The following is a 25435-nucleotide window of genomic DNA, read 5'->3' as shown; positions in this document are numbered from 1 at the left end:
TAAGATGCATCGCAAAGCGGAAGTGACAGCCAAAACTGCAAGCCAGGCAGTAGTTTTTCCTTTCACCAAAAGCAACAAATGTCTTGGGAATGTTTTTTAAACAAAGTCAACAAACAGATAGGTCACTTGATTTATTACAGAACGAGTAATACATCAATTTGTTGTGTTCAAGTAATACTACAATGAGATTGCATAAAAATGTATTCGTAGCGGCATCCGAGGGAAGATATAATTCTCTAAGGCCTCAGGCCACCTTAGAGTTATGTGTGGGTTAAAGTAAACACTCCGAGATACACTCAGATACAGAAGTAAACGCTCCTGTTGCTATACCGAAAGTAACTGCCTTGCAACAGTTAAGCTCAGAAAAACATTGTAGAATGGGCTGCATTGAAAATATTTTACATGTTTTTAACAAGGCCAGTGTGGGTAAAAAATATTGAAACTTTACAAAAGCTGGCTTTTTAATTCCCATCTTTTCCATACAAAATCTTTAAAATCCAAGCTTACCTGTGTGCTACTACTGGTAAAACTGAAATTTTAACTGATTCTCTTATGTGGACATTTTGAGGCAGAAATATCTGCTTTTCGTGATACAAAACCCCAGTTCTTCTCTTCTGATTAATTAAGAACAGAAAGAATTAAAAACTTTTTGAGTCACATGGTGAGTCAGCGATGCTCAAGACCAGGGTCAGATTTGTATTTGTATATCTGTGCCTCACTATTATTTCATCATTAAACACCTTTTATTCATTGTGGGCTTTTTAAATGTGAGGTGTAACAAAACCAAAAAATACAAGCATCAAATTCACTGCCATGCCTGATAAATAGCGACATCTGACTCCAACAAAAAAGACAAAAGCTCTTCGCTTTTTCATCAGAAACGGGTGTATTTTGTGAAACTCGTGTTTTGTATTTCTTTCACGGAAGTGGAAAGTTGTAAAAAGTAACGTTTGATGAATAAGACGGTGTGCTTTTTCTTTCGGTAAGTTTGGTCACAGAACACATTCTGCAGCACACTAACGATGAGTCAAAAAAGCAATACGATGATTCTTTGACGTACAGTACGTACAGTGTTGTATCTTCTGAGTAAAACTGTATCGATGGAAAATATATTAGCCTCGCAACCAGTTATTAAAAACACACAAAAATGAGAACTATTACAAGTGGAGTTTCATAAATACAACCACAATTGTCACTTTCCAAATAGAATACAAACCGTCACGTGTTTTAGCTTAATTATTTGTGAAATTTTCGCAATAGCCAAAGCAAACGCCAATTATTTCTCATGTGGGAGTTGTGAAATTGTCGTTACATGTTGTAGTTTGTTTCAACGGTTGTTTGTTACCAAATGCTTTCTGCCGTTTCGGGGTTGATGTGCAGTCGTTGACGTCACTGTCCGGGGTTTCCTAGCGAAGTGAACCCTACGGCGTCATGGCGCAGGCCGGTTGTCGGAAGACCATGGAATGAAATGCCAGCCTTTTTATTTGTATTTTACAGTCTGGGTTTATCATCAAGCACGGAACTTCAACGAACAGATCAGCGCAAAGAGGGGTTGCCTCTTTCCCCCAAAGGTGTGGAGGAAACGGCAATCCAAAAGCTCTCCTGAAGTGGGTCGTTACGGGCTGCTCTCCCAAACTGGGAGATAGCTAGCCAGCTAACGCAAGACAGCGTTAGCTACCCGTAGCTGTTATCACACTAATTGTTCGTATAAAAGGAATAAAGTGTGGACCCGACAGTTGGACTTTGACAACAATTTCATCAGAGGAGCTAAGCTAAAACAAGGCAAGAATAACTTGTTCCGTGGTATATTGAGAACACATTCTTATGTTACATGTTGATGCGTTAAACCCGCGAGAAGTGAGCGGCGGATGAAAACAAGATGGAGAGGACGAAGTTGGGTTAGCTAATTTGTATATGTGGGCTTTCTAATAATTTGTTAAATACTGAGCCAATTGTCACATTTTCACATTCTATTTGGATAGTGCACCACTTGATGGTAGAGCCTCGATGTTGCTCGTGACTGTCAACAAAAGCAACATTGCAGCGCAACCTCGTTAAAATGAACCGCAAAGTTTTGTCGTTTTTGTAGCTTCCGTGCTAGCCTCGTGCTTAATTTACGTTAGCCTCATCCTGAAACCCATGTTTACCAAACGACCGTTAACCCCACATGAAACATGTATTGCATTGCGTGGGTCACTTGTAGCATTTTTCACTTTGAATCGAAGTTGTTGTAAGTCTTTAGATACTCGTATAGCCACTCATCCTAATACAAGTGATGTTAAAAATTACCAGTAGAAGACATTGACATTCCCAAGTAAATATATTGATGACAGTATTTATAAAGTTAACGGGTTCTATATGTATTTCCAAAGTTAGTTGCTGGTCTTCTATTTGTATTTGGAAGTCTGGCTGGCGCGTTAGCCGTGTCTGCGTATGCAACTTACCCCGCCAAGAGCCGACGCTGGCATTAGCCGGTTTTAGCCGGTTAGCTTAAAGGTAAACTATTACTCAGACTGAGGGTAAACTGTCTAAAACCGACCCAACTTTATCCGTCACGAGAGTGGTGCTACCATAGCATTTAGCACGCATTTAGTTGAATATAATCATTGAAAGTGTTGGTTGTTTTTGAGCGCCCGTGGCTTTTGTTGAGACGTAAACACGCTGTCTTTGCGCAGGCCTGATAGGCCCCAACCCATAGGGGCAAACTGGGATAGTGGCTAACTCTACATCCATATTAATTTCTCGTCACTGTCACACGTTCTTTCAACTTGAAATAATTATACTAACCGGTTTTTGTCCTCTCGGTACAGTAACACGAATAACTTGGAATTTTAACCGTTGTATGCCTTTTGACATTGGTACTCTAATATACTGTATTATCCGTCTCCTCTTAGCCAAGCTTTGAGAATATCTCAGTTATCATGAAAACATACTCTCGAGCTATATAATTAATATTTATTACTTACGTTAGTTGAAAAAAGTTTTATGAAGTTGAACTAAACTGTTAGTGAAGGCATGATTTATTTGTATTTCAAAAGATACGTGTATTAATGTATATTCTATTGTCACGTTTCAGTTTAATCACGTTGAACACACTATTTGAGGCCCTTTGGGGGAAGTCTACATTCTCGACTTCATGATGGCAGGACGCAGTGAGGATGAAAGTGTAAGCAACAGCAGTGGGGAATCAAGGTAAGTCCTGTATTTCGGGGGAAAGGACACAAATTGGATTCGAAATTGTGGTTTATTCTACAGGGATGAGATGTCATTTGAGAATATTTGGTGTTATTTCTGTCCCATTCAAACATTACCGGACAGGTCATCCATCCTCTACTTTGAATGTGGATGATAGTGTGATGATTTTGACTCTCGTGAGAACACATTTATTATTTATTTTTCCACTGCATTTAAATGTTTTAAGTCATTGGCATACCAAACTGCCATTTTTTCACTCAGTTTCTTTATGGGGATGATTTGCATTGTGTTGCTGTGTTCTAATCAGTCTTTTTTTTACTTCTCGTTTCATTGACCCACACTGTATACAACAGAGCCACAACTTCAAAAAAAGAAAACCCCAAAATACAACGCAACACACATCCATGACATTCATCTTTTGATGTTGACGAAATCAAGTGGTGTGATTTGTGCGGGCTGTTCAGATAAGATGCTGACTTCAGTCATGAAAACAATTTCAGGACCAAAATTTGAAGTAACATCTTAGTTCTTGGAAGACAATTGTTAAATATATTAACTTGTGAATATTAGCAGTGGGTTCTTGTCACCAATGTTAGAATATTCATCAAATTTAGATGCCTCTAGATAACAGTTTCATCACCTTCCCTTTTTTTCTTTTAAAATTTTACAGCAATTCTGATGATGAATCTGGTTCTGGATCAGCATCTGGATCTGGCTCGGGTTCCAGTTCAAGCTCCTCAAGCAGCAGCAGTCAGTCAGGGAGCAGCGACTCAGGAAGTGGCTCAGACACTGGCAGCCAGTCGGATTCGGAGGCAGAAAAATCAAAGCAAAAGATTGACCCTCCAAACAAGTCAAACATTGATGGCGCTGAGGTACAACATTATTTCATACAGATTCTGTATTGTTAATTGGGTTTTACTCATTTTTAGAATGTATATCATTTCCATGCAACTGTATTTTAATGTCTACACTTTAAGGTTTAAAATAGCTAATACTAATTATCAACAAAGCCAATAAACAAGGGAGATGGGTGTTTGAACATGCAAGTGCTGAATTCTGTCTCATGCTCTCTCTCTATCTCTCTTTCTCTAATTGAACTAAGCGGCATCCTGTCTTCGCGCCTCTGTGCGAAGAAATGTTCCTTCACTCCATGCTAAACCATTTTGACCCATTTTTGAGTACCATGTACCACATAAAATCAGTTTCCGATCAGTCAGCACAACCAGAATTCATGCAAAAGGCACAGCGGATTCTAGTGAGAATATTGAAGGGTTTTAAGTGCAGCGAAATGTCGTTCCAAATGTGACCTTTGACTCGGTCGTGCAGGGTTGCAAGTAGTTCATGGGTCACTGTTGTATTTTTTTTAACACAGAATAGTGCATAAGCAGTGGGTGTGCTTCTGTGTTGTTCCATGTTTGTGTTTCTTTTCCATCAATTGCAGTTTTGGAAGTCGAACCCAAGTATCTTAGCAGTGCAACGGTCTGCTATGCTCAGGAAACAGCAGCTTCAGCAGCAACAGAGACAAAGCTCCTCAAATAGTGGTTCTGATGAGGTAATACACTGTTATTGTGTACGCCTTATGTGTTGTGGGTGTTGTTTAGAAATGTCTCAATTATTCATCAACATGTCATTATGGGTCAATTACTTCAGGACTCATCAAGTAGTGATGACTCGGACTCCTCAAGTGGATCCAAAAGGAGAAGAAATTCTGGCTCTTCGGATTCTGGATCGGGTTCTGGATCAGGAAGTGGCTCTGGATCAGACTCGTCTGCTGAGAACAGTGATGAAACCGTTTCAGACTACGAGCCCAGTCAAACGACAAAAAGCAGAAAGCCTCCAACTAAGTAAGTACATTTTTCTCCCCTCTGCCTGGCAATACATTTGACTTTGCTGGTTGAACACAAACTGTTCAGGGTAAGGTGTTTTGAAAATATGTTTTCCACTGGAAATAATGCAAATATGAATCAAAAACCAATAACAATGAAGGTGGGATGTTGTGTTTCAAAGCCTCAACAGTTAGATTAACGCGACCCTTTTCAGCTTTTTTTGGAATGTGTTGCAGCCACACAATTCCCTGTTTTCATTTACAAACAAAACAAACAAATTTTATCATATTTGAACATTAAATATTGTGATTTTGTTGTGTGTTGAATTTAATATACATAAGCATGATTTGCGAATCATTGCCATCTGTTTTTATCTGTTTAACACAATCTCCCCACTTAATTGGAATTGGGTTTGTACGCTGTTGCAGGGGAAATCTAGAATTGAAGGGGAAGAATCAAACATTTAAAATTTTCAATGGCAGGAGGCAAACCTGTAGGAAGCCATATCCTTATTTGGACATTTACATAAACATCGAATTTGAGGGGGAATCTGATTGAAATGAGATTTGCCTGCGGTCTGAATGCATTCTAAATGTCGTACTCTTCTATCGGCTAATTTACTTCGAATGAGCTGTGAAGTTAACTTTTGTTTTCTCTTGTCAGGATGAATTTTCGAAATGGCAAGAAGAGTAGCTCTCAGAAAAAGAAAGCACAGAAATGTTCGTCTTCTGACGACGAGGATGATAACTACAAGAAAGTTGTCGCTGCTGGTCCACGGCGGCAAGCCACTGTCAACATCAGCTATAAGGAAGATGAGGAACTGAAAACAGATTCTGATGACCTTGTGGAAGTTCTTGGGGAGGATGTACCTCAACCTGAGGAAGATGAGTTCGAAACACTTGAGAGAGTGATGGATAGCAGAATCGGAAGGAAAAGAGGTAAACGTTTTGCCATTCTCACATTCATAGAAATGAATATGTGATTTATATGTCTAAATGTTTCCTTTTGAATCTCACAGCTGTGGGAAGTGTGACTACGGTATATGCTGTAGAAGCGGATGGAGACCCAAATGCCAACTTTAACCCTAATAAGGAGGCAGGGGAAATCCAGTACCTAATAAAGTGGAAGAATTGGGCCCATATTCACAACACTTGGGAAACAGAAGAGACCCTTAAGGTGCAAAATGTCAGAGGTATGAAGAAACTGGACAATTTTAAGAAGAAGGATGGGGAGAAAAAGAAATGGTAAGGACTGCAGTTTGTAACTTTATTCCTTGTTTAGTTTTTATACTTTTAACTGTACATAATGGTAATCACCTCTTTGGTAGGTTTGAATTGTGGTTTAGCTATTACATATTTCATGATCAATCTTTTACCACCACCAGGTTGAAGACAGCGTCGCCCGAAGACATTGAGTATTTCAATTGTCAGGAAGAACTCATCGATGACCTGCACTCTCAGTACCAACTTGTGGAGAGGATCATCGGTATGTTTTTACATTTCTTTTAATTCAAAACAGGTTATTATTAATATAGCATTTATAAAATATGCATTCTGAAAAACTACTGTATTCATAGAGCACGCTCTCGAAACGCAATATTACTGTATTTTAATGTCCATACGGCGCATAATATTAAGACTGGCATTTACGGATGCTATTTCTGTATTCAACACATACATGCATTATTGGATGCAGGCGTGGTAAAATGCGCTGTCGCTTAAAAAATATGGTTGCATGAATGTTTTTAAAAAGGTAGCAGGAACGAAATTGACTTCAGTTGTACTATATTAATTAAAGCATTTCACAGTAAACTCACATTATTTTTTGATCGATCATCATTCCTAATTCATGAGAATTTTCATCTTCAGAATCTGAAATTGAAACTGAGCCAATATGCTAATTGGTGATATTTTCTGAAAACGGCCAAAAAAACTGATTTGCGAATGTCGAACCTCACACATGTTGGAGGATCACTGTTATGGCACACATTTCACTCGATTTTTCTAGTCTTCCTAAAACTTAGCCCTTTCGGACGACGGAAAAAATCATTGGTACCGTCCTACCCACTCTCGAGGACTTGCACACTGCAAGAATCCAAACTAGGGTGCGGAAAATCATACTGGACCCTCCGCACCCTGCCCACCACCTTTTCCAGCTACTCCCCTCAGGCAGGCACTACTGATCCATGCGCACCAAATCCAGCAGACATTTAAACAGCTTCTTCCCCTAAGCTATTAACTCTTTGAACAGTAGCCCAAATTGAACTGTATACTGCCTCTTTGCATTTTTTTTGCTGATGATACTAGTGCAGCGTGTTCGACCGGAAACAAATTCCTTGTGTGTTCTACATACTTGGCAATAAAGATGATTCTGATTATGATTCTGATTTATAGGGGGCGTTTTGTTTATTTTAACCAAATGAGCCACTTCTCCAAGTCCCAATTATCATGTTCATGCAATTAACATTTTTCCCCAATAATAGGTCTCCTCAAACACATCCAAATGTATGTATTTGCACAGCAGCTGTATTGTAAATTAAATGTTAATCACTGTCTGAATATCTTTGAACAGGCCATTCTAACCAAAAGTCAGCTGCTGGTTTCCCGGACTACCTGTGCAAGTGGCAGGGTTTGCCCTACTCGGAATGTAGCTGGGAAGATGGAGCCCTGATTGCTAAGAAGTTTCAAAAATGTATTGATGATTACATGAGCAGAAACCAATCAAAGACCATTCCATCCAGAGATTGCAAGGTAATTATAAAGAGGAGACTGGATGTTAGTTATTTGTCTGTGAATCTGTAGATTCTATTAAAATAATTTTTGATTGCACCGTTTGATGCGGTTGATATACTCTAAATTCTGTTGATCTAACCAGCTGTCCTTTTCCTGTAGGTGCTGAAACAGAGACCAAGGTTTGCACCAATGAAAAAGCAGCCACATTACATAGGAGGTGATGGTCTAGAGCTCAGAGACTACCAGTTGGATAGTTTAAACTGGATGGCGCACTCATGGTGCAAGTAAGACTCAAGAAATCTCGCCACGCATTCCCCTCTCAAGCTCTGTGGTACTGATTTTTATTGCTTCTGTTCTGTCTGAATTTCTAGAGGCAACAGCTGCATTCTTGCTGATGAGATGGGTTTGGGGAAGACCATTCAGACCATCTCTTTCCTCAACTATATGTTTAACGAGCACCAGCTATATGGGCCTTTCTTGTTGGTTGTACCCCTTTCTACATTAACCTCATGGCAGAGAGAAATCCAGCTGTGGGCTCCTCAAATGAATATTGTTGTCTACCTTGGGGACATAAGCAGTAGGAATATGGTAAGTTGGAATCCTTTGCATACATACTGTACATACTCCTACATGATTGACAGTCCTTATGTGTCCTTTTCTCAAATTCCTGAAAATCTCGTCATCACATTTTTTGGGAAGGATAAAAAAATAGTATGAAGATACACTTGTTGATAGAAAAAAAAATCCAAAACATGACTGTCAATAGTTTGCTCATGAAAAATATTTGAATGTATTTCAGACATATTTTCACATAAAAATAAAACAGAAATATCAGTGGTTTTCACCTGGGAACTCATCCGCTCTCCCACTGTCATTAGTCACAATTGGTATCTTTGTTTTCACATTGAAACTCCTATGTTTTAAACCCCCGACCTCCTTCAAACACAGTTGGTCAATAAAATAGTCATTTAGTAACTACATTTTATATTTCCTTGAGTAGTCTTTATGCGATTTTAAAATTGATGTGACAAAATGAAACCTGTGTATGTCACGCCTATGCAAAGATCACAATAATAAGAAAGGGGCAATCACTTTTTGAGCACAGTGTACCTGTGTCATATACACAGCACATATAGCATGTGGTTACACTTATTTTTCTCGTTTGACCTCAAATGTAGTCATGAAGTCAATCATGTTTTTTCTTTCAAAAGAAAACCTGCAAATGTTTAACAAATTTAGTTTTCAGGAGCATGCCTTAAGCAACTACTGCATTGTTGTATTTTCTCGAGATTCACAAAAAAGCTCCTCTAAAAAATTTATGTACTGGTTAAAAATAGTCCCCAGAGTAACTTGGAGTGAATTTCACAAGCAGTAAAATATTCATTATATTCAAGAATAGAGAAGTTTATTCAATTCGTCCAAAAATGCAAACAATGCCAAACCTTACCAAACACACATAAGGACAGAGCTTTTTGTTCACCTTTGTAGAGTTGAATTAGTTACATTTCTTATTCCTTTCAGTGCTGTTACAAAAATGTTCACATCAAATACATTCCTTTCCCTCCTAACTCCAGATCAGGACACACGAGTGGATGCATGTTCATTCCAGGAGGCTGAAATTCAACATCCTACTCACTACGTATGAGATTCTTCTCAAGGACAAGGTGAAAAGCAGATGACATAGGCTTCTGATAATAATAATTTCAAAAAATAATATATTAATACATTTAATTTACACTTGCCTTATAAAGCACCTAAGGTCACTTGGGCTGGGTGACAATTTTAGTTGGAGATGAAGAGGGTTGGGTGGGCGTTTTAGAGGTTTGGTTTTCGGGTCATATCGTCCAGCCTTAACTTCAATCAATAACGGTCTTGATGTTGTGAGGAGAATAACTCAATATGTGACAAATATGTCTGCAGTTTTTTTTGGGCAGTGTTAATTGGGCTTTCATCGGTGTGGATGAGGCGCATCGACTGAAGAATGATGACTCCCTCCTCTACAAGACTATGATTGACTTCAAGTCCAATCACAGGCTCCTGATCACAGGAACACCACTGCAAAATTCCCTAAAAGAGCTCTGGTCCCTGCTGCACTTCATTATGCCCGAAAAGTAGGCTATTACTCTTTGCTACATTATCATTATATCTGTGTTTTGTTTGTTGTACTACTTCACAGAAAATACGAAATATCACTCGACCTCAGACATATTTTGTGAAAACAAATCTAATAAAAACTTCATATTCAAATGCATGTACCACCAATAACAACAAAAATACATTTACAGTGCATCTTGAAATTGTTAATTGGGTTTAGCTGTTTGTCTCCAAATGATGAAGAATTGTTTTCCCCTTAAGGCTACACACACAACAACCGATTTATTTATTGTTAAAAATGCACAAAAAGTAAGATTCATATTTACAGTATTAGAAAGATTAAGCCCACAACCTGTTACAGGAGCTCTCTCACCAAGGGACTGCTGGCAATAAAGAATATTTCTGGTAGACCCTTCACAACACGCCATCTAAATTTCTCCTGTACTTATACTTTCCCTCTATTACTATTCTTGTGCCCCATGCCTAATTATTTGAATTTGTACCATGCAATATGTTTTTGTGGAAGATATCGGCACCAGGGGTGTTTTACGATGCTATAACCGTGAGGAAGTTTGAACCAATATAACTTGTCAATTTCTCACTGAAATTAGTTTTTAGTGATGAGCAAAACTCCTCTGCGCAAAAGAAAAGCTTGATCGAGCCTTGCATTGTAGATCAGGTTGATTCTTGTTGAGAAATGAGAAATCATCACCTAAGTTGATGGTATTGTCCTATATGTTTATGGCAAATAATTTAGGTCGTTAACATTTTTCTTTTTATGGGCGTGGTATGTTAGTGACAAGTTTAAAAAAAAAAAAAAGCTGTACTTAATGCGTTGCTTTTAGCTAAGTGTAATTTGTTTTAAAACTGTCACATCTCGTGAACGTAGTTGAGTTGATAGAACAATTTTCTTCTTGGGGGGGAAAAAAACAAAAGCTGGTATGTGTGTATGAATGTAATGATAATAATAATAATAAATGTACAGTTTTGGTAAAAAAAAGTTTACATACACTTGTGGAGAACATAACGTCATGGGTCTTTTGAGTTTCCAGTTAGTTCTACAACTCTGATTTTTCTATGATAGAGTGATTGGAACAAATACTTCTTTGTCACCAAAATATTCATGAAGTTTGGTTCTTTTATGACTTTACTATGGGTGAACAGAAAAAAGTGATCAAATCTGCTGGGTCAAAAATATACATACAGCAGCGCTAATATTTGGTAACATCTCCCTTGCCCATATTAACTTCATGTATGTGCGTGTGTGTGTGTGTGCGCGCGCGTGCGTACGTACGTACATACATGTATGTATGTACGTATGTATGTGTCAACTTTAGAGTAGTGTTCTGTATTACAAATGCATGAAGTCAAACATTTGAGTTCATGAGCAATATTTCCATGAAATATATCAGGAGTTGACACTATTGATGAGTTGTTATATTTTTCAAGGTTTCACTCATGGGAGATGTTTGAGGAGGAACATGGTAAAGGACGGGATTCTGGCTACACCAGTCTGCACAAAGAACTGGAACCGTTTCTTCTACGCAGAGTCAAAAAGGATGTGGAGAAATCTCTCCCAGCCAAAGTAGAGCAGATTCTCAGAATAGAAATGAGCGCTATCCAGAAACAGTATTACAAGTAAGGACTGTGTGCATTCTTTTCTGGTTCGCTTTATACATTTACCGTTAGTTGTGCCTTCTTATGACACCAATGTTCATCAGTGAATGATACTCAGTCAATATATCAGAATGCAGGTTTTTTTTTATTCACCCTTCAACCCCTCAATTATCTTGCATTTATTTGTCTGTCTCTTTCTCTCCCTGTCTCTCCTGTGACTGTAGATGGATCCTGACCAGGAACTACAAGGCTCTCAGTAAAGGTATCAAAGGCAGCACATCAGGTTTCCTAAACATCATGATGGAGTTGAAAAAGTGCTGTAACCACTGTTACCTGATCAAACCCCCTGAGGACCTCGAATTCCTTAACAGAGCTGAAGCATTACAGGTTTCAATTCACTTATTGTTTTTTGTTTTGTTGTGTCAAGAGATGGTTCCCATCTGTCTATCAGTTATTGGGCACACCCAGGTAGGGCTAGCAGTGAATCGATTTTATCGTGGCATTTCAGGGAGATGGAGGCATTTAATAATTACTACAGAAAGACACATCATGAAAACTTTATCTTCATTTAATTTCAATCATTTGAGTGAATAGAATCAATAAATTGATCTGCAAGTGAGGCCATTCATCAAATCACGTGAGCTTACAAATTGCTGCTCGGAGATCGCAGACTAAATGGGCATCACAGTCTCACTGCGCAGTGACTACAATGGACCATCAAATCATGTTTTGACAAAATTGGTGATAAAACGTTTTTTTTTTTGGAATAACTACACATAATCATTTACACAAACTGCATTAAATAGTCTTTGATGCATCGCATTTGCCCATAGTTTGACAGACCACAATAAGAAAACCACTGCTTTGCACTGTGTGGCTTGAATGCAGCCGCTCCAAATTGGATTGACATGAAGAGAATCACTGCTTCCGATTCAGTAAAAAATATGAGCAGTGGGACATGGGGGCGGGGGTCATACAAAAAACAAACTGCCAACCGTACAGTATGAAATAATCAATGAAAAGGTTTCTTCAGCCGTCATCTATACTTCTTTGAAGGTGTCAGACGTTTCGCTTCATATCCAAGATGCTTCTTCTGCAAACTTCTTCACTGAAGAAGCATCTTGGATAAGAAGTGAAACGTCCGACACCCTCAAAGATGTACAGATGACAGCTGAAGAAACCTTTTCATCGATGGACCACTGCTGTAAGATTGAGAGGTTACACAGAAATATGAATGCATTTTGGCAGGATGAAGCTATGCATTTGAGCAAACCAGGTATGAACACCATACCAAATCATTGCGTGCGGATGATTTGATTCAAAAAGTTAATAACAAAATACAATTCATGAGCTGTAAACACAAAAATGAAGATGATGAAATTCTGGGGGGAAGGGGGCATAAATGAGGCTGTCTTTGTTCCAGGTGCAGTAATCAAAGGAGGAAAAGTGTAAACTTGATAGTGTTTGGACACACGAGAGAATCAATGTTTTTCCTCCTTTCTTTTCAGCAACTTATACGCAGCAGTGGAAAACTGATTTTATTGGACAAATTGCTCGTTCGTTTGAAAGAGAGAGGTCACAGAGTCCTCATCTTCTCCCAAATGGTTCGGATGCTGGATATCCTAGCTGAGTACCTTCGAAGTCGACAGTTTCTCTTTCAGGTTTTTTTCAGCACACTTACCTTCAAAATCGATCCTGTACGCATCACTATCTTTGTGTTTCATCAATTGCATTTTTTGCTTTGTTGATGCATTTAGCGATTAGATGGCTCCATCAAAGGTGAGATGAGGAAGCAAGCATTGGATCATTTTAATGCTGATGGTTCAGAGGTAAGATTTTATATATATATATATATATATATATATATCTGGTGTATGCATACATAACTCCACCCCCTTTATACATATATCCAGGATTTCTGTTTCCTGTTATCCACACGTGCTGGTGGCCTCGGTATCAATCTGGCTTCAGCCGACACAGTTGTAATCTTTGACTCAGACTGGAACCCCCAAAATGATCTTCAAGCCCAGGCCAGAGCACACAGGATTGGACAGAAGAGACAAGTAAGCGAAACTGTATACGGTCATTCCTTGGTTTTGTACCATAATCTCTTTCAGACAGTTCTGCGAAAAGCGATTTGTTCGAAATCCAATACTTTTTTCTTTGACCGTGATTAGGGGATGATAACGCTATCCGAAATAACGTAAAATGGTCTGGTTTGCGTTAATCACAACAAACACGTCTGCTCACAATGTACACAAGGAAGCGCCACTTCCTCGTGAAATGAAGCAGAGATCTGTTGAGTGCATTTTTTTATGGTTTGCTCAATTTGGTCGAAAACCGTCTTTCGGTGGTAATCTGAGATGCAAACATCTCAAATTTTATGGTTGAAATCCGATTTGGGTGATAACAGAAGTTCTAAAACCAAGGTTTGGCTGTATTATGGCGGTTAATTCATTTCAATTTCAATTAAACAGGTGTTTTGGTCAAGAGTTTATTTTCTCTGAATCAATTTTTTTTCGTAGTTTATTTCTGGAATATAAAAGTGTGCCCCTCCATCCCTCACTGACATTTGATGTTTGTGTTTGTAGCATCAGCAAAAACAGTCTTGTGTAAATTATGTTCAAAGACTATTGCAACCTAACGGAGCATTGAAACTAACAAGCCATGAGAACAATGCTTCATATTTTTGACTAATTTCCTTTTTTCGGGAGGGGGTTGCTGCACTTTCAAAGGGCGATGTTAATGTTTTGCAGGAAGTTTCAGTATTATTGCCATTACATTAGGTGACATTTTTGTGATGTGATCTCAAAGAGACCATTTGTGTTTATTTGTTGATGTTAATTCATTGAAATATCGAAAAATCTAATTATATTAATGATTATGTGGAGGTGGACATTTCTTCCAACAGCTCTTTTATTTTCACATTATCTTGAACGAAAATATCAATTTCTATTCTGTCTGTGGACGTTGATATAAATAAATGCTGTTAAAAACTGTTTAATTTTAAGTAATATAAAGCACATTCTAGAAGGGGGACTCACTCCATAAATCAAAACTTGTGGAGTGACTGTTCATTTCTTCCCCAAAAATGTTACAAATATCCTGTGAATTTCAGTCCACTTTACGAAACCGTCCCACAAAGGGTTCCAACTATATTTTGAGAAATTCGAAGCCCAAATTGTGGCTAAGGGTAAAAAAGTTCAAGTAGCCCAGATTCTTTCACATGCCACTGTCAATGGAGCATCATACATTTGACAGTCGCCCTGTAGGATTAAGTATTGTTCAGTCCAACTTTCATTTATAAGCATTCTTCTCTTAGGTGAACATCTATCGTTTGGTGACTAAGGGCTCAGTGGAAGAGGAAATAATAGAGAGAGCAAAGAAGAAGATGGTGTTGGATCACCTTGTCATTCAAAGAATGGACACAACGGGAAAAACTGTCCTCCACACTGGCACCGCTCCCTCAAGGCAAGCCGCACTTTGTGGTTCGAAGAATGTCCTGTCATATGACATAAGACAATCTGAATTCTCATATCCCTTTTTTGATGTAGTTCAGCACCATTTAACAAAGAAGAGTTGTCTGCAATCCTGAAATTTGGTGCTGAGGAGCTTTTCAAAGAGCCAGAAGGCGAAGAGCAGGAGCCTCAGGTACTAATACAAATCACACACACGCACGCACACACACACATACACATATGTACATGCATGCGCAAATCATGCCATGCTTTGTCATGTTCGACAGGAAATGGACATTGATGAGATTCTGAAAAGAGCTGAGACCAGAGAAAACGACCCTGGACCCTCTACAGTGGGAGAAGAACTTCTGTCCCAGTTTAAAGTAATATCTCAAGAAATCATTTGTTACACTAATGCTTGGCCAATACCCAATTGGTTATGTCTAACTCTTCCTGGTTAGGTTCATCTAAATTGATGTGACTCTCTGGCCTGTGCAGGTTGCGAACTTCACCATGATGGAAGAAGAGGAAATAGACATGGACTCTGAGCGCAGCCAGCGAAGTTGGGATGACATCATCCCAGAGGAGCAGAGGAAGAGGATGGAAGAGGAGGAGAGGCAAAAGGAGCTCGAGGAAATCTACATGCTACCGCGGATGAGGAATTGTGCCAAACAGGTAATCAGGCTGTATAACCTCAGTACAGTGCTTTGCTCATGCTTCCTGCACTTATTTTGTTGTGATTCAACAGATAAGATTTAATGCTAATGAGGGCAGAAGACAGGGCAGGAGCAGGAGATACTCGGGGTCCGACAGCGACTCCCACTCAGATCGAAAGAGGCCAAAGAAACGCGGTCGGCCTCGGACCATTCCACGAGAAAATATCAAGGGCTTCAGTGACGCTGAGATTCGGAGGTACAAACACAATTCATTTACATTCTGATTTTTAAAGATTATTTATTCATGTTTTTTTTTGTTTTAACTAATCAGGTTTGTCAAAAGTTATAAGAAATTTGGGGGACCACTAGATCGGTAAGTGTGCATAATCTCAACATTCACATGTCCAGCCCTTAAAGAAGTATTGACTTTAGACTTCTTTCCAATTTCTTGATTCAGGTTGGATGCTATTGCTCGTGATGCCGAACTTGTGGACAAATCTGAACATGACCTGAAACGCTTGGCTGAAACGGTTCACAACGGCTGTGTGAGAACATTACGAGAAAACCCCTGCGGACCTGAAAAAACGTCAAGTAACTAAATCACGATGAGAAAATATATTTTAAGGTGACTGCGAGAATGTTTGCTCAGTGTCGACACCTTTACACCAGGTGGCAGAAGAGGCAAGGTAAAAGGGCCCACGTTCAGGATCTCTGGTGTTCAAGTCAACGCCAAGCTTGTTATTTCTCATGAGGAAGAACTCGCTCCACTTCACAAGGCCATCCCTGCCGACCCAGAGGAGAGAAAAAAGTTTGTAAACAGATTCAAATAGGATGATTTGTAATATAAAAGCTATGCAAAAATGTTGCGGTTCGCGTTCCAGCGAAAAATGACGATCAATCCTCCGTTTGGTTTTGCACTGTTTGAGTGATAAATCTCACTGTGTGTGTGTGTGTGTGTGTGTGTGTGTGTGTGTGTGTGTGTGTGTGTGTGTGTGTGTGTGTGTGTGTGTGTGTGTGTGTGTGTGTGTGTGTGTGTGTGTGTGTGTGTGTTTGTTCCTCATAGGTACATGATTCCATGCCACTCTAAGGCTGCACACTTTGACCTTGAGTGGGGGAAAGAGGATGACTCCAGCCTGCTAATAGGAATCTATGAGTACGGTTACGGCAGTTGGGAGATGATCAAAATGGACCCGGACCTCAATCTCACACACAAAGTGAGTTTAAGCAAACATGTTCTACTTTTACATCCTTAAAATGACAAGGTACAGAATGAAACGAAATTTTTTTCATCTTCCGGGATTGCGTAATTTTGTGCCCTCGTGTGCCATTTGATTTTTGGCGTAGTAAGCGGGTCGGATCACCCTCTGCCTTCTTACTCGCTGTGTTTTCTTTTATTTGTGAATAAACATCCTGCTTGGGTAGTACGTCTCTGCCGCCTGCTTTGGGATTCCAAACATTCCACTACGTTCCGACGAGTCAGCTGCCGTCACTCTCGCTCGGAACGTGACAGCTACGGATGACTCGGCTACAGGATGTTCTTTTCTCTTAAAATATCTATCCAATGACACTTGCTCTCACTCCCACAGCCACATCACTCGATTTCACAGCCTCCTTATTCTTTATTATCGTACTGATCATAGATTTCGCCATGCTGTATTCCCTCGCCAGATCAGACACTCGCACACCTCCTTCATATTTTGCGATTATTTCTTTCTTAAATGCAATAGTTGTACGCACTACTTTTATTTTTTTCACATTTAGCAGCACTTACTTTATTTGGAGGCATGATTAGTAGCAAAATGCAACACGTCCGCAAGCGACAACAGTTGGTCACGGAGAGAGCGATACACCCGTACGCCGCTCAGCACCCCACCCTCGCGTACGCACTCACGCGTCGTATTGGCGTTCGAACATCGATTGTTGTTCGAACTACAAAGCAAGAATTTCTCGAATATTTTGTTCGGACTCCGATTTGTTCGAACTGTGAGACGTTCGAAAACCGAGGTTCCACTGTATATATTTTTCATATTCCAAAATCAATTGTAGCTTGAACAATGTCACAGGGATCCCAGACATCCGCTATATAGCGGAATTCCGCTATTTTTTATTCGCCAAAGTGATATTTTCTATTTTCATATAAAATTTCTTTTATTTCCGCATACAACCGCTAAAAAATATGTTTTGAAGGGTGATAGGATGATCAGAATGCGTAGTGCTTGAGTCGGCATGCTTTCGTGTGTTTTGGTCGATTTTGTTTCTTCCGTTGACAATCTGAATCGCTTGGGAGTAAAATACCGCGCGATGAAACGAGAAAACAAATATGCTCCCTTTACGCGCTTTTTGCCAGTAAACTTTCGCTAAACATCGTTACATTTGTCACACTGTAAAGATGTCTTGGACGAAATATACTACACAAAAGTGATAGTGGAACGGTGACGGCATTTTTGCTATTTTAATTTCCCTATGCTGGGATGCCTGAATGTCAGTAAATGGCTCGGTTTTTATGTTTGGGGTTACACCATACCTACATTTAATTATGTCGACTTTTCACTGTCGCCAGAAGAACATGTATACTCTCCCCTGAAAACGCCATATTATATTTTACAGCTCCTACCAGACGACCCCGATAAGAAACCTCAAGCCAAGCAGCTCCAGACCAGAGCAGACTACCTCATCAAATTACTCAGCAAGGATCTTGCCAAAAAAGAAGCTCAAAAACAAGCAGGCTCAGTATGTCTTGACATTTACATGGTGTCTTCCTTCACTTATTCGTGAATCCATTTGACGAACCGCGCCTTGCATTTGTAGCTCAATTCTCGGAAGAGGAAACCAAGATCCAAAAAACGAGAAACTGTGAAGTCAACTCCGATAGATGAGATGATCAAGAGTGCATCCTCAGATGCCCCATCGGACAAAAGATCGGATGATGAGGATGAAATTGAGGAGGAAAGGGTACGATTAAAATCGCATTACGTTCAAATATTTGTTACCCAAAAAAGAAACTTTTGCACGAATGTGGGACATTGACTGTTTCAGGAGGAGATGCCCGTGAAGGCTGCAAGCAGACGAAGCAGAACCGACAGAGAGTCAGTGAAGGAAGAGAATCAGGAGGAGGAAGAGGAAGATGATGAGGAGGAGGAAGAAGAGGACGAGGCTCAACAGGATGATGGCTCTTCATCTGGTGAGAGGGAGTATCAAGAGGAGCTAAAGAAAGACTGCAAAAAGGAGGACAGTTGGGACAGTAAAGACCACAAGGAGTCAAAAGAGAGAAAAGAGGTTAAACCTTTGGAAGCAGTCCACAAACAGGAGGACAACATGGAAAAGGTCAACACACTGAAATGTGTTATTTAATTTAGTATTATTATTGTTCCATACAGAGTGGTCGTAATGAATAGGCATTATTATTCGTGGTATTTTTCCCCAACAGACTGAAATCAAAGCTGAGTTCAGAGAACGGCTAAAGAAAGCACCTGATGTGCCAGTCCACATAACGGCAAGTGGAGACAATGTTCCGTTCTCTGAGGAGTCTGAAGAACTGGACCAGAAGACATTCAGTGTGGTATGTTCAAACTTTCAGAAAGCAAAAAGTATGGTTTTATTCAATATGACGTTAATGTGACCCCGTCACCTCATGATCAAAGGCTAGCAATAGTTAACAAGTGTTTGAATGTTGCAGTGTAAAGAGAGAATGCGGCCGGTGAAAGCAGCGCTTAAGCAGCTGGATCGACCAGAGAAGGGTCTCTCCGAGCGTGAGCAACTCGAACATACCAGGCAATGTCTCATCAAGATTGGAGACCACATCACAGAGTGTCTCAAGGAGTATTCCAATCCTGACCTCATCAAACAATGGCGAAAGTAAGCACGCTTTGTTCTCCTGACCACACAAAGCTAAAGATGGGAACAGATTCTGCCAAGGAGACGGAATACAAATCTGGTCTCTCGAGTCCAAACTACAGTATTTTTTTGTACTATAAATCGCTTCGGATTATCAGACCTTCGATGAATAGCCCGTTTTAAATCTCTTAGAATCCATAGAATAAAAGCTACACTAGTGGTTGCGCTATGCATCCACTAACTAAATGGAGCTACATTAAAGGGAATACAGTACAACACAGTACAGCTTTATTTATTTTTCACAGCAGTCACACTACTGAGTAAACTAAATTTCCAGCAGCAAAGATTGGAGTAATGTGCTCATCTTCAGCCAGTGATGGCTAAGCGAGCATGTCAGAACTAATTGACATGTTGAGTCAATTAGGGCATTTCTTAACCTCCATGGCTTAGGCTACGTCAGACTGCTGAGACCGGTTCACCGAACTCCCTTTGTTCGAACCTAGAATAAAAACCACTGATCAAGAGCTTCCACAACTGCTCGAAAAATGCTCGGACAGAAAGTCACATAAACCTGATGCGTTCACATCTACAAGGTGCTAATTAGCCTTAAAAGTCTTAAAAGTCCCGCCACATGATTTTATGTGGCCCGCAAAAGCAAATCGAGCATGTCAAGTTCCAGGATCATTGCCAAGGTCCGAACCAAAATGTCATATTGTCATACATAAAGCAAAATCACAGTCATTATTCTTGAGTTCTGATTTTCAAACTAATTATGCATCAATTTGTCATGTTCTGTGGATGTAACGTGGAGGAGTTCAAACATTTATTTGGTTTCCCATAATTCTTAACGGCCCTCCTATAGAAACCACAACTACAATGTGACCCGACCCGCGACAAAAATGTCTTTGACAGCCCTGGTTTAGACAGTAGTTGTCTCTGCTTTTGATATTATCTTTGTTTCATAATGGCTGCGCAAAGTAGTTGTCTGTTTGTTTGAGGATGTGTTGGCAACTACATGTGTCAATTATTGAAGAGCAGAAGAACACAACTCCTTTAGGTTACAATGGATCTGTACTAATTATCATCACTTAATAGGGAAACAACTCGGTGGGGAAGTTGCCTGCTCTTCATGTAACCACAACAAATAAACACACATTAACTCAGATGGCTGCTGAAATGAAACCTATAGCAAATTGAACATGTTATTAATACATAAATGTGATTCACTTTAAATGAAACATTCACTATGAATTGTGAACGTGATTTCTGTCATGTAATGTGAGTCATCCAAACGCCAATCATAGTTGTGTCTGATCATGTTTGTCTTTTGACAGAAACCTGTGGATATTTGTTTCGAAATTCACCGAGTTTGACGCCAGGAAATTGCATAAATTATATAAACATGCCATCAAGAAAAGACAAGAGAATGCTCAGGTGGGGTACCCTGCAAGTATTCCTACATTCCAATGTTTTCAGATCAGTCCGTAATCCTTTTTATTTGTTTTATAAACAGGCAATGGAGCAAAATGCAAGGAGTGCAAACACAATGGGTGTTAAACACACAGGTAACTATTAATTTCATTGGAACTGTGCAACTGGTGTGAAATGTACTTTTTTATATATATTTCTTACTGTGTTCTTTTTGTCCCAGATATTGAACGACTGAGGGACAACTCTCACCAGGATGACAGCAGTCCGGACAGTTATAGCTCAGACCGCCATCAGCCATCTGTGCGCTATCATGACAGCAGCAAGGAGAGGCACATCCCGGACGCCTCCAGGAAAACTACAGAATCCAGGAAAAGGCCCTACTCCTCATTCAGCAATGGCAAAGACCACCGAGACCACTACCGACCAGACAGCAGGGATCGGGATAGACAGGACAGGTGAATAGTAAAATCTCTTTGAGCCTGCTTCATCTTTACCAATGTTTACTTTTTTGAAATACGATATAAGTTAAAATATCCCCAACTAAACCTTAGACACGGCATTTTTTTGTTTGTAATGAATGTGAAACATAACATACATCTCAAATGTTTATTGATTCAAAGTGGCCGGACAACACTTGTACACTGATACCACTCCACTAGCCTAACATGCATTCCAGTTGAGTCATGCCAGATATACACAAGCAATTTAAAGGACAACCGACGTCTCCGGACAAGTTAATATTAATTTGTAAAATGGCTTCAAATGACTTCTACTGAGCGTATTTTAATAAGATTTCACCGCATATAGCTATATTTTATGTTTTAAGACTCGCCCTGAATATTCAGGAAGTCTTGTTTTTGAGTTGGCGACGAGTCCGTACGTGACGTCACTAAAGGAACGCCCCTGACCGAAAAAAAAAAAAACGCATTGTAGCCGTCCTTCATCACGTCAATGTATTTTGCTGTACTTGTTTGGTCTGGGGACCTCATGTTGCACCCAAAAGCCACCCGAAGAGGGCGTCCAAGCTCCATATAAGGAATTTATCAGCCTGTGGAAACGGAGGTGGCCACAGGAGGTCGCCATTTTGTGCCTCTTTTTCGGTGAGAAATTTTCCCTCAATGTTGCCTCATAATGGCACGGAATAAATTCTTTAATCGATTGCAAACATGTATTCTTTCCTCTTCAGAACTATTTGAATCATATTCATAACTGGATGCGTAACAAGAAAGCATATTCTCCGAATCTGAAGCCATTGTTTTGATTCTCCAGCATTGCAAGACGTCTTGGCGTGACGTCACGAACTGGGGGCGGGACTTTCTGAAAATACCCAATTCGCAGCTCAATTTTTTGCAGATTTTGGACACTACATCATTTTTATTGGTGTTTTTCACTTGAATAAAAATATCATACTGTGTGTTTTGGGTATTTTAGATGCTATAAAACGTTTTTCTGATGTCACTTAAGAAATGAAAAAGTGACGTCGGTTGTCCTTTAAAGTAAGCACTTTAATGATGACACTTGTAGCTGACTGCAAAATACTGAACATTGTGGGAAATGATTGATGAACTTCACGCGGCCAAACATAAACGCTGACGGTGTCTTATGAGAAACCATGTTTCTTGAACACCGCTCCTTTAAGTGACAATAATACAATTTTCAAGAATTTAGTGTTTTTTAACAATACATGATGTGTTGGTGCTTCAGTCATTCCACAAATGCAATCTCAATCGGTGTTTAGATGAGTAAAGGCGCATAGAATACAGGTAACATCTAACTTATGATCGAGTTCCCTTCTGACCAAACGGTCGTAAGTCGAAATAAATTCAAAATGTTGAATAGAGACTCGGACGCTAAATGACTCGCAAACTCCCCCCTTTGGTGCCATCACACGGTCGATTGCTGTGCGAGCGTGAGATCAGTGTCTGAAACTCATGACAAAAAGTTAGCGGACACCTGTGCAGACAACTCTGTAAAGTTGCCTGCCTGGCCATAAAGTGTCCTGCCCCATTTTTAACAACTTGAAACACAATAAGATGACTAATCGCAAAAAAAAAAAAAAGTATAAAAGATCTTTTAAATTAAAGAAGTACCTACCACAAATGCTCCCCTGCTTAATTTATGGTAAATATCCCTTGTTGAAGATTTAGCTCCAGTTGTCGTTTGTCGTCATGGTGCAACAATGCAATGTTTGCGTTGCGTTGTCTGCTCAAAGCCACGTGGCCTCCTCTTTCAAAACTGTCAAGTACACTTTTCAGTCACGGTATCGTCCGAAGCACGAAACAGGCTTCTGATTGGCTGCCGTACCGAGTATGCAAAGTGCCAAATGAACGGTGTTTCAATTTACTTGAAAGTTTTGAACGCCTAGAAAGAGGAGTCCACGTGGCTTGTAGCAGTTTACTTGAAATGAAGCGGTTTTGTCTTGTGTTTTGGAATGACAGCTGACTGCATTCTACTTCATTGCAATGTCAATGTCAGTCAGGCTCGTGTGTGTGTGTGTGCGCATATGTGTGTGATAGACATTTCAGCGATGGGAAGCAAAGGAAGCTGGAGGAATTGCGCACCAGCAAAGACCACCGGCCGGACCCAAAGGATCTCTCCCATTCGGACCACCGCTCCTCTTACCGCTACCACTCGGACTGGCAGACGGAGCAGAGGGCCTCGGCGAGTGGGCCCCGGTCTCCCAGAGACCAGCCCTCTCCCTACGACTCCCGCTCGCCGCTGGGCCACCGCTCCCCTTTTGACTATTCGTCCGACCACAAGAGCACACCGGAGCAGATCTGGAGCAGCCGCAAGACATAACGGCAGCTGCCGTGGCCCGATAGCGGCGGCCATGAACTTGCGAACAACAGCCCACGCCTTAGAGGAAAGCTGTCCAAAGCACTGTGCCACGACTGGAGACGAATGCTAAGCAGCGCCTCAAACCAGGCATCAAGGAAAACAATATCATAGCATATTTTTGTATTTAAGAGTCAAATGCTGCATGCAGCACAATTTTTGTTATTTTTATAACATTTTTTTTAAACCTTTGGACAGAATAAGACCCTGAGCGCTGCCCTCATACTCCCACCGACCCACGACACTGGAACCTGTGTTTAGACTGTTGTTCACGTCTCTCTGTCGCCATCATCTCCAACGCGATTATCTTATTTAAGTGTTAAGTCGGTAGAACCGTCAGCTGTCGCATGCTGACATCAAGACCAGTCTGGGCTCGGGCTCATCACCTGACGTACCTCATTTACATACTTTCTCATTTGTTTGTGTGAGAATTATTTAAGAACAGATTTTAGCTGTAAAAAAACTAAACTAAACAAAAAAAATCTATTTGCTTTCTACATTTTGTAAGCATTTTTTTCTCTTCCATCGTGACATATGTACATTTCTGTAAAATAGTAAATCAGTGGTCTTTTTCCTCAGGCTTTTTGGATTTATTAAGACTTTTCTTTATCAACTCAGGCTTTTTCTTTTTTTGTTGTTCTCGAAATGAGTTTCTGTATAGTAGGTCTTTCATTATACTGCATTCAGAATGTAACTTTTGGTAAAGGGAAAGTTCTTGCCGAGTTTCTTTTGAGTCGTCTTTTTTTTTAAATCAGTGACTTTTGAAATCAGTCGAAAAAGACCTGCTTAGATATTTTCTGCAACAGTTTTTTTTTTCAACTTAGGCAATAATGTCAATGTTCTATGCAGCCAAGTATATTTGTGGTGAACCACCCAACTGAATGAAGTCACTGTTAACGGTTCACTCTGTTGTACATAACTTTCCTCTATATTTCCGAATCAATTTACACTGAGAGTGCATGGATTTTTATGAACTGTTTTTATATGAAGCCATTAAAATCAATCACTGTACTCCCTTGGACCAGTGCTTAAAATGTTTATCAGTGAAAAAATAATAAGAAAACCATACGACACAGAAAAAAAGCCTTCCTGAACTTTTGTTGAGTTGATGATACATCAAATACAGCGCTGCTCAGTGCAAAAACAGGAACGTCTTTAACTTCCATCCCACAGTCACTCCATTGGTAACTTCCACTTACAAGGCTGACTACACAATTTCCGACACTGTTGGGGATGGCCTTGGAAAACAAGCTGTGCTCCAAGCGCGACAACTTTCATTTAAGTTTTGGGAACACTTGCTCCATGCTTCAAACCCCACTTGAACTAGTAAATTGCAAATTGAATAAGATCGTAGGAAACCATTTTGATTAGTGAATATAAACCAGATTAACACTGGTTTTACACAATCGTTGTTCAAGAAACAAACGGCTTTGGGAATGCACCCTGAAAACCATATGTATCCCAATTTGTTTTACAACGTGGACACAATTGGTAGCCCTCTTTAATTAAAAAAAAAACTCCACAGTGGACACAGAAATAACTTGAAATCTGACAAAGCATTTTTTAAAAGAAAAAAAAGATGAATTTGAACCACTGACGATCAGACACGTTCAACCAATGCATGTCCTCGAAGAGGATCACGGGTGTTTTCAAATTTATCAGCAGTCACTCGTCCTATTTTAAACGACGCAAGAGGCGGTGGAGTCGTTATGGGGATATGAAACGACACTTATGTTTTCATTTCAAGTAGACGTAAG

At 39.9% G+C, this 25435-nt stretch overlaps 1 protein-coding gene across 1 annotated transcript; it reads left to right on the top strand.

Annotated features, from left to right (window-relative positions):
- Positions 1 to 1289: 1289 nt before the first annotated feature.
- chd1 (chromodomain helicase DNA binding protein 1) lies at positions 1290 to 24689 on the top strand. The gene is made up of 36 exons (XM_089020549.1): positions 1290 to 1782; positions 3077 to 3192; positions 3866 to 4067; positions 4637 to 4747; positions 4846 to 5039; positions 5685 to 5959; positions 6040 to 6265; positions 6406 to 6506; positions 7593 to 7771; positions 7913 to 8037; positions 8125 to 8341; positions 9328 to 9417; positions 9674 to 9864; positions 11297 to 11485; positions 11689 to 11851; positions 12973 to 13125; positions 13222 to 13293; positions 13378 to 13527; positions 14787 to 14935; positions 15019 to 15115; positions 15210 to 15305; positions 15421 to 15597; positions 15671 to 15834; positions 15910 to 15951; positions 16036 to 16169; positions 16248 to 16386; positions 16642 to 16792; positions 18186 to 18308; positions 18387 to 18530; positions 18615 to 18902; positions 19006 to 19137; positions 19255 to 19433; positions 20747 to 20846; positions 20926 to 20977; positions 21064 to 21298; positions 23360 to 24689. Exons 2-36 carry the CDS (start codon positions 3137 to 3139, stop codon positions 23640 to 23642), a joined length of 5379 nt encoding a protein of 1792 aa, XP_088876675.1. The 5' UTR covers positions 1290 to 1782; positions 3077 to 3136; the 3' UTR covers positions 23643 to 24689.
- The last annotated feature ends 746 nt before the right edge of the window (positions 24690 to 25435 follow it).

This window comes from Hippocampus bargibanti, linkage group LG18, assembly GCF_051943395.1.
Source record: "Hippocampus bargibanti isolate YZ-2025 linkage group LG18, ASM5194339v1, whole genome shotgun sequence".
NCBI lineage: Eukaryota > Metazoa > Chordata > Actinopteri > Syngnathiformes > Syngnathidae > Hippocampus > Hippocampus bargibanti.
The sequence above is the reverse complement of the archived record's forward strand: the minus strand, read 5'-3'. Positions and strand labels throughout refer to the sequence as shown.